This window comes from Haliaeetus albicilla, chromosome 7, assembly GCF_947461875.1.
Source record: "Haliaeetus albicilla chromosome 7, bHalAlb1.1, whole genome shotgun sequence".
In the NCBI taxonomy this organism is placed as follows: domain Eukaryota; kingdom Metazoa; phylum Chordata; class Aves; order Accipitriformes; family Accipitridae; genus Haliaeetus; species Haliaeetus albicilla.
Window position 1 is genome coordinate 2,132,267 of NC_091489.1, and position 15,553 is coordinate 2,147,819.

At 52.9% G+C, this 15,553-nt stretch overlaps 1 protein-coding gene across 3 annotated transcripts in view; it reads right to left on the reverse strand.

Moving 5' to 3' along the window:
• Nucleotides 1-207: 207 nt before the first annotated feature.
• Nucleotides 208-15,553, reverse strand: part of MLLT6 (MLLT6, PHD finger containing) — a 51,249-nt gene continuing 35,903 nt past the window's right edge. For all 3 annotated transcript variants that reach the window (XM_069786439.1, XM_069786438.1, XM_069786441.1), the window contains exons 13-20: nt 13,178-13,244; nt 12,656-12,798; nt 12,186-12,374; nt 11,899-11,984; nt 11,139-11,494; nt 10,898-11,006; nt 9,003-9,380; nt 208-8,159 (exon numbers count right to left, since the gene is read on the reverse strand). In XM_069786439.1, coding sequence (XP_069642540.1) covers nt 8,115-8,159; nt 9,003-9,380; nt 10,898-11,006; nt 11,139-11,494; nt 11,899-11,984; nt 12,186-12,374; nt 12,656-12,798; nt 13,178-13,244 — 1,373 coding nt within the window. In that variant the 3' untranslated portion in view covers nt 208-8,114. The remainder of the gene's footprint in view (nt 8,160-9,002; nt 9,381-10,897; nt 11,007-11,138; nt 11,495-11,898; nt 11,985-12,185; nt 12,375-12,655; nt 12,799-13,177; nt 13,245-15,553) is intronic.

Genomic DNA, 15,553 nt, shown 5'->3' on the forward strand with positions numbered 1-15,553 from the left:
GTCTAAGAGATCCTGCTGCCCTTAGCACCTGAATCAGTTTTTGTCCTTAGGAAGAAATTAAAACGGAAAGCGTCCTCCCCTTGAGTCCCCCGCAGTGAGCGCGGAAGACGCCAACACGCATCAGTTGTACAAATATGTAAGAAAGTACGTACATTCCCAGCTATAAATCTGGCCATGTAGTTTTCAAATAAAAACATTTTCTTAGGAAAAAAAACCCTACAAATATCTGCTTCTATGTTTATGCTCTTGTATTTGCAACTCGCCGCTTCTCTCCTCACTCTCTTGTGCTCATCATCCCTTTTCCACGGGCCCCTTTGGCCCACTCGAGACCGACTCTGCCACGGGGACCCCTCCTAACTCTGAGGATGTGCTTAAACCCCTCCGAAATCCAGGCTGTGCACATGGGCAGGGGCTGTCCTGAACAGGGACAGACCCCTCCAGCTTCCCTGCTTTCCTAAGGAGTAGGACCAAACAGCTACCAAGGGGCAGGAACACCCCCGGCTGTGCCTACGAAGGGATCTGTCTGCAGCCGATCGTTTAGTTTGATCCCCCCATAACCTGGATCCCAGACCCTCCCGCTCACTGCGGCCTCTAGGTCTGCAAGCACTTTTTGATTAAACTGTCTTGCAGAGGCTGCATCCGCGGATGGGCGTCAGCAGAGGCTCCCTACGGCCCAGGCAGGTGCTAAAACTTCGCATTTGCTGCTTAAATTAAAAATACAAACCAGACCCTGGAGGGGTTTTCTGCGCTTTACCCTTTAGCTGTGATATCACATGTAATTTGGAGCGCAGTCACAGATCGGCGCTGCTGGGCAGGATATTGATGAGTTTTCAAAATTAAAATTATAATCGTCAACTAAACAGAGTTTTTCCATTTTCCTACTTTTTAACCATTGGTAGCACAAACCAATGCCCTCAAATTATGATAAATTTTGAAATATCAGTTAAAAAAAAACCCACATAAAACTTCCCTCCCTCCATCAGGCCAGACATTACTCCAGTTTGAGCAGCGGGTTTGTGGCAGGGAGCTGTGGGGGGGCGGAACCTGTCCAGGCAGAGCGGCTCCACCACGTACACCAGGGAGGGAAGGGATAAATGAGGGCGTGGGGGTTTGGCTGAGCCCAAACCAAACCCTCCCTCTGAGCGCAACCTTGGCAAAGGTCTCACCAGCAAAAAAAAAAAAAAAAAAAAAAATCCTTTCCTTGTAGTGCTGCTGCTCCCACCTATCTAACCCCCCATCCGCACTCTGCAGCTCCCACTGCAGCGATGCCCCGGGTCTGATGTCCTGAGGCAGGCAGCAGTGGGTTAGGACGGGATTTTCTGTGCCGAGAATCTCACACAAAACCCACGGAGCCAAAGGAAAGGTTCTACCTTTCCTCGCTGCCCCCACACAGCAGCAGTTGCCCTGACAGACACGGAAAGTCACAGCCAGAGCTGGACTGTGCCCATTACACGCCGCTATAAAGACCAGAAGGGCTGGCAGCTGCACAAGTTAATGAGCTCTTGGGCTCTCTCTGGACCCCACGGTCCCAAGAAGCTTCCCTGCAGGATTGAAGCCACATGGGACACCCAGGAGCCCACGCTTCCCACTGGTGGGTACCACAGAGCTGGGGTCCCTTTTCTGGGCAGGGGAGGGAAGAACAAAGTGCAGGAGACCGGGCTCCTCAGCAAATTAGTCCTCTCTGTGCCTCTGCTTCCCCATCTGGAAAACGGGAGACGAGACGACACCTCTGAATTGCAGTTTCAGATCTGCTGCTGCAAAGTTACTATTAAAATTATTGCTACTTCACCCTTTCCTGCAAAGGTGACATCCACAGCCTTTATGACAACTCCCGTTTCTTAAACTAAATGCACAAAGGAGAGGCACCAGGGACCCATTCAACTCCCTGCCTCAAGGCTGTTTTGATCACAGGCACTTGATTATTTTTACTTATGTGGGTTTAAGAAACCGCACAGCACAGCATATACCAAGGGCAACGGTAAATAACAGAGCAGCATGAGCTGCCAGCTCTGACGGACCGGCTGGGCTGGAAGAGAGCCCTTGAAAAACCACTTTGGGCACAGGGCTGCCTGCTCGGCCCCGTCCAGGCTGGAACCTGACAGATGACGCAGGTCTCCTTAACAGCAAACACAAAGCAGAGCAAAGCCCTTATCACCATCTGGATGGGGCGACGCGTGCGCTGGAGAGGGGCGTGCAAACAAACCGGGCTTTAACTTGAAAGGTTTGTGCAGTGACTGGCACCGCTGCTGCGTTACAGCTGGCCCCTGGTGCAAGCCATGGCTACGCTGTCCTTCGGAGAGGTCTTGGGGACAGGCAGGACAGTTTAGACCGAAGGATGGACTTGCCCTGAACGGAGAAGCCCCCAGGCAGATGTCCTTCTCTGCAGCAGGAAAGCTTCTGCGTCCTCGAGCCGATCCACCGGTCACGGCAAACAACCGCCGCCTGTTCTGAGCTCCCGAGGGACACCCTCCACCGCCGCAGCGGGCTGGATCCCCGCTCGCTTCAGACGTATCGGTCACCTCTCACCCTGCCAACTAGCCTGAACATTTCACCCCAAAGAGAATGACACCATCTGCTTGGTATGTCTTCTCTGGAGTCTTCTACTGAGCATGTGAGAAGACCTCATCTCTGTCTATATTGTCTTTGGTATGGAGCCAAGGGGCTCAGCCCATCTGCAGCCATGTACTCTGCGTGGACGGGGCCGGAGTCTGAACCGGCCCCGTCCCGCTGGGGCAGCCAGCTCACAGCTAGAGCACACGTGCCAGTGTGGAAACAGAGAGAAAACCAGGGGTTTGCAGAGTTCGGTGGGTGCCAGGGCCAAGGGAGCCCCCCCCCGTTCATACAAGAGCTGCGTCCAGGGGACACTGGTGACCGGCTGGGAGAGACCTGGAGCGGAGGAGGCCTGTGGAAGAGAGGGGCTCTGCATAGGATTGCTCGGACAGCTGCATTTCAGGCACCAGCTACAGATGCGTTTCTCCCATTATCCTGATCCAAGAAGATGCCATGACCTGCTCCTTGGGTACAAAACCACTGAACATTGCTCAGCATCTTCCTCTCGTGTCTCTCCAGTCCCCATCCATGCAAAACATGAACAGACATGCTACCAAGAGCCAAGCAGTGGAAAGAGGAGAACCATGCCAGAAACAAGCCAACATAACTCTGCGGAAATATTAATTTTTTTTTTTTTTTTCATGTTTCAGGGCTCCAAGAAACACAGCTGAACTAGATCTATGACCCTGCTGCTCCACAGGCATCCCCTGCGTCTCGCTCCCAGCCTGCACCCCGGCACTAACCACAAACAGGCACAGAAGAGGAGGTTTTGCAGCTACCAGCTACTGCAGAGAGCAACCAACCACGTCCTCAGAACCAGACACCAAACCTCCTTTTCCCTTCAAAAAACAGCTGAAAGTTTCCTCCAACAACCCAAAGCATTTGATGACCCAACTCTGCAAGACCAGCCTTTACATGCCAAACTCTGCTTCCTCTGGATGACCCAAACCTATCAACTCCTGTGTCTCCAGTTCACTCTGCACTCCCTTCCTGACAGCTCTCGGGCTGTCTGGAGAAACCTGGGCAAATTCTTTGGCCTCCAATATCCTCCCCCCAGGTGCAATGCTGACTGCTGGTCAATGAGAGCGAGAAAAGCCCTGCAGAAGAATCAGGTGCTGGGGGAGAACTTCTCCTGGGCCTTTTAAAGGAGCCCTGTGAACCCAGAAGGCAAGCAGGGTTCACCTCGTTGACGGGATGTGGGCACACATGGCTGGGGAAAAACAAAAGGTCAGTAAAACCAGCTTCAGATTTAAAAGCAGAAGGAGAAGGCAGAACCATGGAGCCTGTGGGTTACGAGACAGAAAAACATGCAGTTTTGAAGCATGACCCATTGAAGTGCCAAGCCAGATCTAAGAGCTGAGCACTGGAGTGGGAGCTGGTTTTCTCAAGAGCAGGACATGTCTCCAAACCATATTTTGAAGAGACCTCATCACCCAGCTATGCAGAGCTGTTTGGGGGAAAAACAGAACAAAGCAGAAACACCACAAGCCCTTCCCTTTGGTGCTTAGGAGAAACAAACTCTTGGGAGAGGGGAGGACCGAGAAGCCAGCTGGAAAGCTTACAAGGTCAATGAGTTTGGTTTTGGGCATCTCTGCTGATCAGCAGGGGCTATCGCTGTTCTTGGGAGCGGGGGAGCGACCTTTTTGCTCATGAAACAACAACCAACTCCTCCTCCCTCACCCTGGTCTCCCTTCATTCCCGAGGTGCAAAGCCAGGAAGGAGCCAGGCTGAGAAACCCTCCCCGGGCCTCGCTCCTGCCTCCTCGAGAGCATCGGAGTGTGCATCTGTGTGCACTGCGGGCAACAGGACCTCAGCACAGCCACAGGAAGTTAATCCCACAAGACCCTATTCTCATTTAAATTTTGAAACCCTAGCTGTATTAAAAAAGTCTTTGATATTAATATTAATATTATTTATTATAATAAAGAACAGTCAAGCAGCGTGAAAAAAATATATCTTAGCTACATTACCTTAAATTGCCAAAAATATACACATTTTTCTCTTTTATTTAATAAAAAAACAAATCAAAACAAAAAAGACACATGCAACATACTAAATGAGACATTAGCATCAAAACGGGTAAAGAAACGTACCCCAGTGCAACTGAAACACAGATAATCTTTAGCTTTTATTTTTGCTTTCCCCTGCTCTCCCTCTTTTTCACAGAGATAGAAATGTTTAATGTCGACCTTCCAGCAGTGCCCCCTTCTTCTCCCCTCAATCTGCCAAAGGGACCTTTGGCTCTGGGACAGGTTGAGGCGATTAGACAAGGAGCACACTTCAAAGGGACCGGGCGCCTTTGGAAGATGTCAGAGAAATGTGTAAGTGCTATATGTCTCTTCCCCTGCTCGTCCTCTCCAGCCTCGTCCCTCCCTGCTCCAGAAAGCCCTGGAGAGTGGAGGGGCTTTGTACTCAAACTCCTGCCACCAACAAAAACCAATGGCATGGCCAGCACAGAGCAGAGGGGAACCAGGGACGCGGTGTAGCTCAGCCCTCCCTGCTTTTAACAGCGATCCTGCCTACAAAACTGATTGCTCGACTTCAGTCCTCGATTTCCAACCTCTTCCGATGTGTGGGCTCCCAAATACTTTCCCAGTAGCAGTGAGGAGCCCCGTACAGCACGTTTCAGCCTCCGGACTGCAAACACACCATTAAGTACCTCTCACCGACCCCCTGCAAGTTTTCTGTTGTTGCCCAGGGATTTGGGCACCAAACCACTGATCTGAACGTGGTTTTTGTTTGTCCTGGGAGACAACGCATGTTGTACTACAACTCGCTACACAAGGGGTAGATGCCAACCAGCCTTCCCTCCTTCCCATCCCCTTTCTTTCTGGTACTGGCATGTTTCTAATTTCAGGGCGTGAAATGTGGTTAAATTTGGGAAGAGTTTGACCAGGTCTGGACACGATATCAGGCCCTTGTGGTTACAGATTGGTCTGAAGGCCGTGCTGATGGTCAGTGTGACAGCAAAACAGGTGGCAACGCAAATTTGGGACCTTAAGAGTAAAAAATAAAATAAAAATCAAACCCCAGACAAACGCAGCTGGGCAAGCAGCTGGCAGAGACCACATCTGCACATTTAACAGCCACTGTTTCACCCCTAACACTTCTGTCCATCATCTTGCTGACCCAAACCAGCGCTAAGGAAAATCTGTTCCCAAATCCCAAGGACCTGTTGCTTGCCAAAGGTTGGCAGGTACAGCCTTCACATCCACGCAGCCATCACACGCACAAACAGGGCACTTCAGGGCTGAATTTAGCACAGCAGCCCTGAAACAGCCATTCTGCATGTTACTTTCAAGCCCAAGACTCCTCACATGTGGAGGGGGCAGCAAGGCAAGACGCCCACCGCAGAAACGGATCCTGCACTGAGCAGTGGGTCTCTGCACCGGGGCGGTTTGCGTGGCGCAGAGGGGAGGGGGGACAACACAGCTGGGGGAGGAAAAAGAAAAAAAAAAAAAAATTAAAAAAAAGTGCAAGCACACAGTTGTGCCAGAGCAATTTCAGGGACAGGGAGCCAAAATTAGAGTCAAACCATTTGCAACTGAAAGATCTCATTCACAGTTTGTAAGTACCAGGCGGATGGAAGGCGGCACAGCTCAGCCCGTGACTTACTCGGGAGGTGGCTGGGGACAGGGAATGTGTCAGCAAGAGCCACAGTTCAGTGCTCCTCTCTAGGTCTGTGCTGCAGAGACCACAAGGAAGGCAGACTTTTTTTTTTTCTCCTGCATTTCCACTTTTAGCTGCCATCTCCATCTTTCCAATAGCTTCTTAACCTTGTTAAAACATTAGCTTTTCTTTATAAAAAAAAAATTATATATATATATAATATATATATTTCTGAGCAGACAGCAGTGTTCTGCCCAGTTCACAGAACTGGAGGCTGAGATCAGAAAGGTATTTTTCTCTCCTTTTAGCCTTATTCAACCATTGTGGTGACAATCTTCCAAACAAACACACAAAAAAAAAGAAAAGAAAGAAAAGAAAATAAAATTAAAAGGAAGAAAGATATTTAGCAGATGAGTCTTGCCTATAACAAGTTTTTCTAGTACTATCAGCACAAACCCACTGCTGACAAATTTGAATAGTGCAAACTAGTTAGAGGCAGTGGGGATGTGCTGAAAAATATCCATTAAGGTCTGACAATTTTTTTTTTGTTTTTGTTTTTAAGACCCTCAGAGTTTCTATTAGCTGGAGTCTTCCCGCCTGCCCCCAGGAGCTCGGGATTTAACCAGCAGATAAGGAAAAGAAGGGGCATTTGTACGTTTGACGTAGATGTTCCCCTTCCCCCAGAGCTGCCCCACCTGTCCTTCAATCAATCCATCACATCCAAGCTCAGAGGAAGCCGATTTCATTGCTGAGGTTCCAGGCTACAAGACGGAGTTAAGGTCAAAAGGTGGAGAACAACGAAGGGTCTGATGTCCTAGCTCAGGAGACTGGTAATTGTCCCATTGCTTGGAGATCCCTTTTCTGAAGTGCCCAAGACCAGTGGAAGAACGTGGTTTTGCCAGACTGGAGTGATTTGTGGTGGGTAAGAAAGAACAAGTACCGGATTTGGGATTCTCTCTTCCCCACACACATTTCTATCTCCCAGCTTAGGCCTGGGAAACAACTGCCAGGTTCAGATGCACCTTCTGAAGTTGGCTACGACAGGGGTAATACTGGCTACAGCCCCTTTTTGCAAGCTGAAATTTTAGCCTTTGGAAATCTTGGAAGGAAAGAGTGAGAGATGGCACAAGGAGCAGGAGTGTGCTTTTCACGTGAGAAGTACAGCACCGAACCGACAGCAGCTGGCAGAGCAGATGTAGCAATGTCCTTTAAAGAAGTAGGTGGTTATCACCTCCTCCCCATGGACCAGTCCTTACCCATCGCTCCACTGCTTGTGTCTTTTCAGGCTGGGTTTGGATCCAGCTGAGGTGTCGGGGCTTCATATGATGGCTATAGAGAGAAGAGCATCCTAAGAGCCCAGCAGATGAAAAGCAGGTGAGAAATCTCAGCTACAGGACTTCTTCTTAACCTCCCCATCTGGGCGAAGCAGACCACGTAGGCACTGCCACCACGTCCCACTTCCCCAGCTGCGTCACATCCAGTGCTGCCTCCGACGGCACTGCCACATTCCTCTGCACCGTGCAGAAAGGAGTCCTCAGCAGAGGGGCCTCCCTCCACCAAGGTCTTGGCCAAGGATGCTCGATGGTCTCTAGTGCCTCGGCCTGGGGGGCTACCCACAGGCGAACACACGCTCGCACTCAAGGGCAGGGAGGAGACTGGCAGGCATCTGGTGTTAACTCTCTCCTCCACTCTGCACGGAAACACAGCTTCACTTTGAGCATGTGTGGCACGGACCAGGGCGGCGGGCAGCCCCCCACCTTCGCTCCTCCCGATACCAGGGCTTGGTCAGAGATGTACTGTCTTCCAAAGCACCTCTTGGCATTGCCCAGTGGCAGGAAATGCTTCTTGGAAGCCTTGTGCTCATTGCTCTAACAGTATCAAAGTTGACTGTGGAAAGCCACATTCCCCTGGCTGAGAGGAGTTGGCTGCTGGTTTGTTCAGGGTGAGGGGGGAGCTTAGCCCTTGTCCTGGGTAAGAGGAGCTCCCTTTTCATTCATGCTCTTTAAAAAACAAACAGAAAAAGAGACGCAGAGGAGACAGGTATCAGTACTGGACGGGCAGCAACATGAGGGAGCAGAAGCAGAGAGCCCTGCTGTGCTGCGGACCTGGCCCTGCTCACCGCGAACTCTCAGGCTCCTCCGAGATCAACGGAGACACGGGAGCCCCAGGTTTCCCCTCTGCCCAGTTCAGGCCGAACTGGCCCCTCAACCCTGGCCTTTGGCTCCTAAATGTCTCCAACCAGGGCTGGACCTTCTGGGTACAGGTATAGGCCAGGGGAGGGATGGAGGAGAGATGAAAGTATCACACCATCAGTCCCTAGACACTGGTGCTCCAGTACAAGGCTGCTTTACAGAGAGGCTGTAAACCTCTTCACAACCCCTCCTCTTGGGTGCAAGATTCCTTCTAAACCCTGGGTTTCAACATGCAGTCACCTTCGTATTTCATCACGAGGCTCCAATAGGGCCAGCACTGCCAGGGGCACATTGTCCCATCCAAGTCCTAGGGTTAACGGAGACAAATCTATGGCCTGTCTCTGCCTTGCTTCTGCAGCAGGTCTGGTGTGTGTCTGCACACACACACACACACGGAAGGGCACCTTGGGAGCCTCTGTGCCTACCTGCGACCCTGTCTGGGCCCTACAGAAGTCCTTGGAGGTAGGATCAGGACGTGACACTGGCTAGTCAGGGATGCAGCAAAGCCAGTGGAGCATTCTGGCTCTGTTGCCTAAGCAGTGCCCTTGCTCCCCCAAGTTAACTGTAGCGCAGACTGTCTCTCCCCGGGTCTGTACAGCGCCTAGCACCATGAGCTCAGTGGGGTTAGGGTAGTGCTAGCAGCATACGCACCGTTCCTTTCGGGGTGTTGCCATCAGCCTGCAGGTTGAGAAACGGGTTAGTCTGTGCTGTAAGGACGGGTGGGATGCCTGTCCCCGAAGCCAGGAGGCTGTTCCCAGGAGTGCTGAGTGGTGGAGTGGCCTGGGGGGCCATGAGGGCATTGCTAGGGTTGAGCTGCTGGGGGGAGAGGGAGGCCAGGAGAGAGCTGCTGCTGGGGGGCGGCTGGGGGGCCGAGGTCATCAGGGCGCTGGTGCTGGAGTGCAGGGGGGCAGAGGTGGCTGCCAGGAGGCTGGTCATGGACAGCTGGGACGAGCTTGTCATCTGCAGCCGCTGCAGCTCCCTCTTCTGCTGGATTTGCTGCATCATCTGGAACACCAGGGCCTGCTGCTCCTGCAGGGAAAGGTGAGGAAGAGAAGTCAAAGAAGGGATAAAGGGCTCAGGAAGAGGCAACACCTAATACAAAGGAGCCGGGAGACTCATGGGCACACTCCATCCCAGGCAACGCTACTGGGGACAGGGAGAAAGTCCCCTTGATCACATCTCTATAGGTAGAGAGAGGAACAGTCTGTCTTGTGTTCATTAACAGCCTGTGCTTATGACCTTTCCAACCCTGTTGTTTCACGAAGCGTAGGATTAGCTAACGCTCACTAAGACACCTGCAGGCACACAAATCTACTCCGCTCTTTCCAATCAATTGACTCATGGATTTTAAGTCTGTGGTATTCACTATCCTGAATTTCTAGATTGGCTGCTAATTTCCTTCCCCAGCCCATCCCACTTCACAGCTCGGCCCTGACCCACAGGGTCAGTGTAGGTGAGCCGGACTCGGGGGGACAAGGGCCACAGCTCACCTGCACCCAGAGGGATGCCCTCGAATCCAACCAAACTGCGGAAATCACTATAGCAACCATCGACCAATGCGGCAGGCTGAGAGCTGACATTGTTCCCGTACCCACAGGGATGCAGCTGATGACACGGTGACATCAGCTGCTGTAAAGAGAAGCCCTTTGAAATTTGCTTTTCCTGGGTTATAAATAGCCTGACCCAGAAATCTATCCAAAGCAATGGGCCAAGTTCATGGGAGATATAAATGAGCACAGCTTCATTGATGGGAACTGTTAGCACTCCCGTGCAACTCCACCGCAGGGGAGGGACACCACAGGTTTCTGCAGGGCAAGTGAATGCGGTTCTTACACACTCAGGGGCTTGTTTACCATCTATCCGTGCAGCCGTTCCCACAACAGCCTGGGATGGGGCTGCTGTTTTACCCGCGAGGATGCAGGCAAAGAGCCAAGATCCTCAGAACAGCTGCCTGATCCTTCTTCTGACCCCGAAGTCCTCAGCCACCTGCACGTTACAAGTCTCCCTGGCATCTCCAGTTCACCATGTTAATGTGCCCAGACACAGCTCACCTCCCTCAGGACTAAGCAGTTTGGTGCATATCTCTTTCTAAACTCAAGTAGTGTCCTCAAGCAAGTTCCTCTTCTCCTGTGGGCCTCAGCACATCTGCAAGCCCAGAGACCAGTGTGCTCTGGCAGCAGGAGCAGACATGATTTGCATTCAAAGATGGCTGGAGGAGGTAACAGCACGCCTGATTTTGTGGTGGCTTAGCCTTACCATGTTCTCACACCCTCAGGATGTGGGAAACCCAGATTAAACTTTTTCCTTTGTACAAAAAAGTTCAAATCCCCATCTCCCTCCCTCCAGGAGGTGCCGCACCTTCCTGCCTAAAGCTTTTCTCCTCACTCCACCCACAGCAGCCCAGAGCCAAGGAAAAGGCACATGACTCTTGCAGCCCTGTGGGCAGGGGATTCATGTGAAGGAGGAAGCCCTAAATTTTGCTCTCTGCTCCAAGGCTTTCCCATTAAACAGCTCATCAGATAAAAGGTGCCAGCAGGCACACTTACCGGATTAAGCGGCTGGGAAGTCAGGAGCTGCTGAAGCTGCTGGAGCTGTTGTTCGTGTTGGTGCAAGACGTGCCGCTGCTGCTCTGTCAGGGGACTCAGGCTGGGCATGCTGCAAGGGGAGCAGGGCAGGGAATGTGAGCGCAGCCCGTCTTGGTCCTGCATACATAGGGCCTCCCTCCCTCCCGGTGCTAAGCTTCTGCTGGAGAGGGCAGGGCTGTCCCCGCGAGCTCCCCATCCTCACCTGCTCAGGCTGGTGGAGAGCTGCAAGGTCGGAGGCCCGCTCGCCTGCGTCAGCGCGCTCGGAGGCTGGGCGGCCTGAGCTCCGTTCAGATTCCCCAGGATCCCGTTGATGGGCATCTGCTGGCCTCCTGCCAGGGTCCCCATCAGGCCGTCCACCATGGGCACCGTGGAGAGGCTGTGGCTGGCAGTGGTGCCTCCCCCCAGCCCGCTGCCTGCCACCCTGGCCAGGCCATTCACCTGCTGCACCCCGGGCAGGGGTAGCGAGGCAGGACTCTGCTGCAGCATGGGCAGGGGCGGAGGAGTGCTGTGGAAGGACAGGGAAGAGCTGCTCCTGCTGGGGCAACCTGAATGAGGGTCCTGGGGGAGAAACGGACATAAGAGCATCGGACTGGGGCAGCTTGTGAAAGGTCAGCTCAGCTCCAAGGGTGCTTTGGGCAGAAGCGGGAGGTGGGAAGGGGGGCTGTGAGTGCAAGTGCAGGTGTATGCTCAGAGGGATCCCAGAACTCAGACATGCTTTGCTGGATCTCTAGAAGTGCGGCCAGAATAACCTAAAAGCATTCTCACCTCACGCTCCCAGCCTCAGCTACTCTACTCAGAGATGAGCTGAAGAACAGGCACTCCAGAGAAAGAAACCTGATTTCTGGGCCTGGATGACAAGGCTTTGCAAGCTGGCTATCACGTCAGAGTACTGGGACTGTGCTGCTCTGTTCCCTCCCCGAGTCTCTGCCCCAGCTGGCTGGCAGATGCAGTGGCCAGTGTACCTCAGAGGAAGTGGAGAGCGAGTTCTCGATCCCAAAGCTGTTCTTGCATGGGGGGCTCTTGCTGATGCTCAGGGAATCGTTGCAGACTGTACGGAGGAAAGAAGTGAGGATGCAGAGTCAGGGGTGGAGCCTGACATTGCCACAGCGATAGCAAAGGACAGTGCATGCTGCCAGTGGCTACAGAGAGATAAATGGGTCATATCCTCCCCACTGTGACCCCCTCCTGCCCACCCCAGGGCACCACTATGAAAGGGCACAGGGTGATGCATCCCACCGGGTCCCCTCACCGTTGGGAGGCAGGATGTACTGGGCCTGGCTGCCTGGGCCGTTACTGCTGGTCACCACGGGGAAAGGGACAGAGAGCTGGACGTTGAGGAGCTGCAAACGCTCCTTCTTGGCCGTCAGCGTCATGATCTGCTCCTGGAGCCGCTGGTTCTCCTTCTGCAGCGAGTGCAGGGCTTTGAGCATTTCTACAACTGCAGGGAACGGAAGGGGGGATGGGGGCCAGGGTCAGGGGAGAGAATGGCAGACGGAGGAAAGAGGAGAAGGGGATCCACAGGAGGTACCACAATTAGACCACACTGGGGGAGGAGACTGGCCCCAGATCACAGACCCACTGCCAGCTACTCCCCTATGGCACAGACTAGCGCTTTGTCCCCCACCCGGCTCCTTTGCCTGTGGGCAAAATCCCAGCTGGCTCCCACACAAACATGCACAAGGACCTCTCCTCCCACAGCCCATGCCCTGAGTGACTCACTGTTTACGCCGGCTTCCCCATTGCCCTGCTTCTCCAGGAGCTGCTCGATGTTTGGGGTAGCCTGGGGAACATTCTCCAGCTGCCCGCTGCTGCTACAGGACACTGTCTGGTCGAAGAGGGTCGGCAGGCTGCTGATGGGGGACCTGGGGAAGGGTTGGAGAGATGTCAGTGATGCTTCCCCAGTCTGCACCTGCACTCCGCTGCTCCCTTCTCCCCACATCTCCTCTGCCTCACGCTGGGAGCGGCTGCATCCCTCCCAGCCTCAGTCTCCCCTGCTCCACTTCGGCAGAGCCCTCCGTCCCCGTTAGCCCCAGCTCATATTGGAAAAGCAAACCTGCCTCCTCCCATCCCATCCCACTCTCAGCCCCAAGGAGGAGGGAAGGAGCTGCCTCTGCTTCTCCCAGTCCCCTTCCCTTTCCCTGCTGTGTCATCCCACGGCTTCCCGGGGTACCGCTGTGCCCACGCGGATGCGGAGGCACCCCGATGCCTGGCGACAGGGGAGGACTCCTGAAGGACACTCACATGGAAGAGAGACTCTCCTGGGGCGACGTCCCTCGGCAGCCAAAACTGCAGTCTTCCAGGTCAGGCTCTGGGTGGGGAGAAGGACAGAGAGGCACAGCCTTCATAAGCGTCCAGCCCTCGCAGGTGCCCGGGTTTTGTCACCCGAGGGAGGCGAGCGCCGGTCCCCGCTAGATGGGAGCACCGAGCAGCGCAGGGCACCGGCATTGCATAACGGCTCCGCCCGCCGTGGGAGGGGCTGCGTGGCTTTGCGTGTCACCCTGTGTCACGCCGGGGGTGGGGGGTGTGTGTGTGTCACCCTGGGAAGGTCACCGACGTGACACCCCCCAAAACGGCAGCGGCCAAATTTGGCGGGCGGTGCCTGCGCCGGGACCGCAAGCCCGAAGCCGCGGGGAGCGGAGCAGAGCGGGAGCCGGTCCCTGCACCAGCCCGGCTCCCTCCCCCGAGGAAACCTGAGGGATGGGCAGAAAGCAGCTTTTCCTTTAGCTGTAAAGCTGCGGGGGGCGGGGGGGGAGGCTTTGCTGAGCCTGCAAGGATGAATCAATCCTGTGCAAAGCCCCACTCAGCTCTCCCAAGTGCTGCTGCAGCCCTTCTGCCTCCAGGATCCTTTCCTGAAACCCAGCTGGCATCCTACAAAGTCTCCAGATGCTCAGCTCCCTTCTAAAGAGCTTAAACAAGTGGTTTAGTATCCAGAAGCTACCCCCATAGCCATCTTTTTGTCCCAGGGAGCTAGGACACTGCAGTGCTGGGGGCGAAGCCACTGTACATGTGCACATGGGCAGGATATCTCCCATCCAAAGAGTAATCAAGAAGTGAAGTACATTTATCTGCCATTTGCTTTCCATCCCCAGAGCCTGCCAGCCCATAAACACACGTTCCCCTCACTCTGGGAGGTGTCAGATGTTGCGACTACAGCCTACACCAGCTGGCTGACTTGCCCCTCCTCTTCTTCGCACAATAAGAGACACTTCTGATGTGCAAGAATCCAGGAAGTCTCCTGCAGGGAACGCTGTGATTTACAGTGTAATGCCCTGAGCAGGGCATTAGTTACTGGCAGTATTTTCTACTGCTGAGAACAAGCAAACACAGCTGTTGTTCAGCAGCTCTTACAGACAGGTATGAGTGGGATCCTCACTCCTGCATCCCCATGGGAATATCTTCCTGCCCATCAATTACAACTGGTCCACCCTCCTGGGGAGAAGCCACCGCTTTCTGGACGTGACCAGCAGTTGCCAGTCAACGGTAGTCTCCCAGTATAAGGCACCATGTGGAGACAAGTCTTGATTTCAGGGACACCACAAGGCACATGAACTTCCTAATTTCTCCAACCCAGGATCAGCTGCCAGAAGGCTGGGAACAGTCAGACCACAGCAGTGCTTCTCAGTATTGTTTCTATCCAAGGACCACCTAAACCCTTTGAAAAATATCCACAGCCCGCTGCTTGCAGCTTTGCCACAACATTTTAACTTGCAACCAAATAAACATTCAGCTAAGCTTTGACTGCCTCCTTGTTACTGTCATGTTGTTTGCTTGCAGCCCAGGGAGGTTATGCGCATATATACAATTCTGGTTTTCTGAAACAGTACCAGGCTCCATATTCAATTATCTTCTGGCCAACACCACCCTGTTGTCTACAGAACAGGGAGATGACTGAGTTATCACACAGAGACAGCACTCTCCAAGGCAGCAAGTATGAAAAAAGAGGCTTGAAGACAACTAGAGAAGATAAATACATTTGGCCTGTCATCATAATAAGGCAGGATCCAGGACAAGCCGTGGGAGGAAGAACTAGACAGTAGCTAAGGGAGTGGGAAGATAAGAATCAGACTTTTTGTACTGCCAAAGGCACCCTGGTATCAACCTGCATCAGTGATAACAGTTTCTCAGTTCCCCCGTCTGTAAGACAGGGAAACACCATTTCCCTGTATCATATTAAAATTGTGAAAAGCTCAAATATTACTGCAATGAAAGCTATGTCTCCATGGTATCTGTCTACACAGACACTCTCAGGAAAGGTAATCTGAATTACAGACAAGGCTGGATTACTTAAAACTTCACAACCATCCTGTTAACGACTTGGGATTAAAGCAGTCACCACACTTCTAAGTGAAAATGGCCCCACACAGGTAGTTTAATGCATGTTAATTAATCCCCCTGGAAAAAAAAAAGTGAATTTGACTTAACACCCTCTGGGCCACTAGCTCCAGCAGGAGGAGATAGTGATGGACAAACCTTAAACGTGACAAAAACCAGGAGCTGTTCCGAAGGCTGCCTGGAACTGGAAAAAACACGTCCTGAAGCTTATAAGATCCCAGTCAAACAAAAAAAGCAATCTTGGAAATGGAAACTAAGGATCAGGCTTTTTCGAGCACTTTGTAT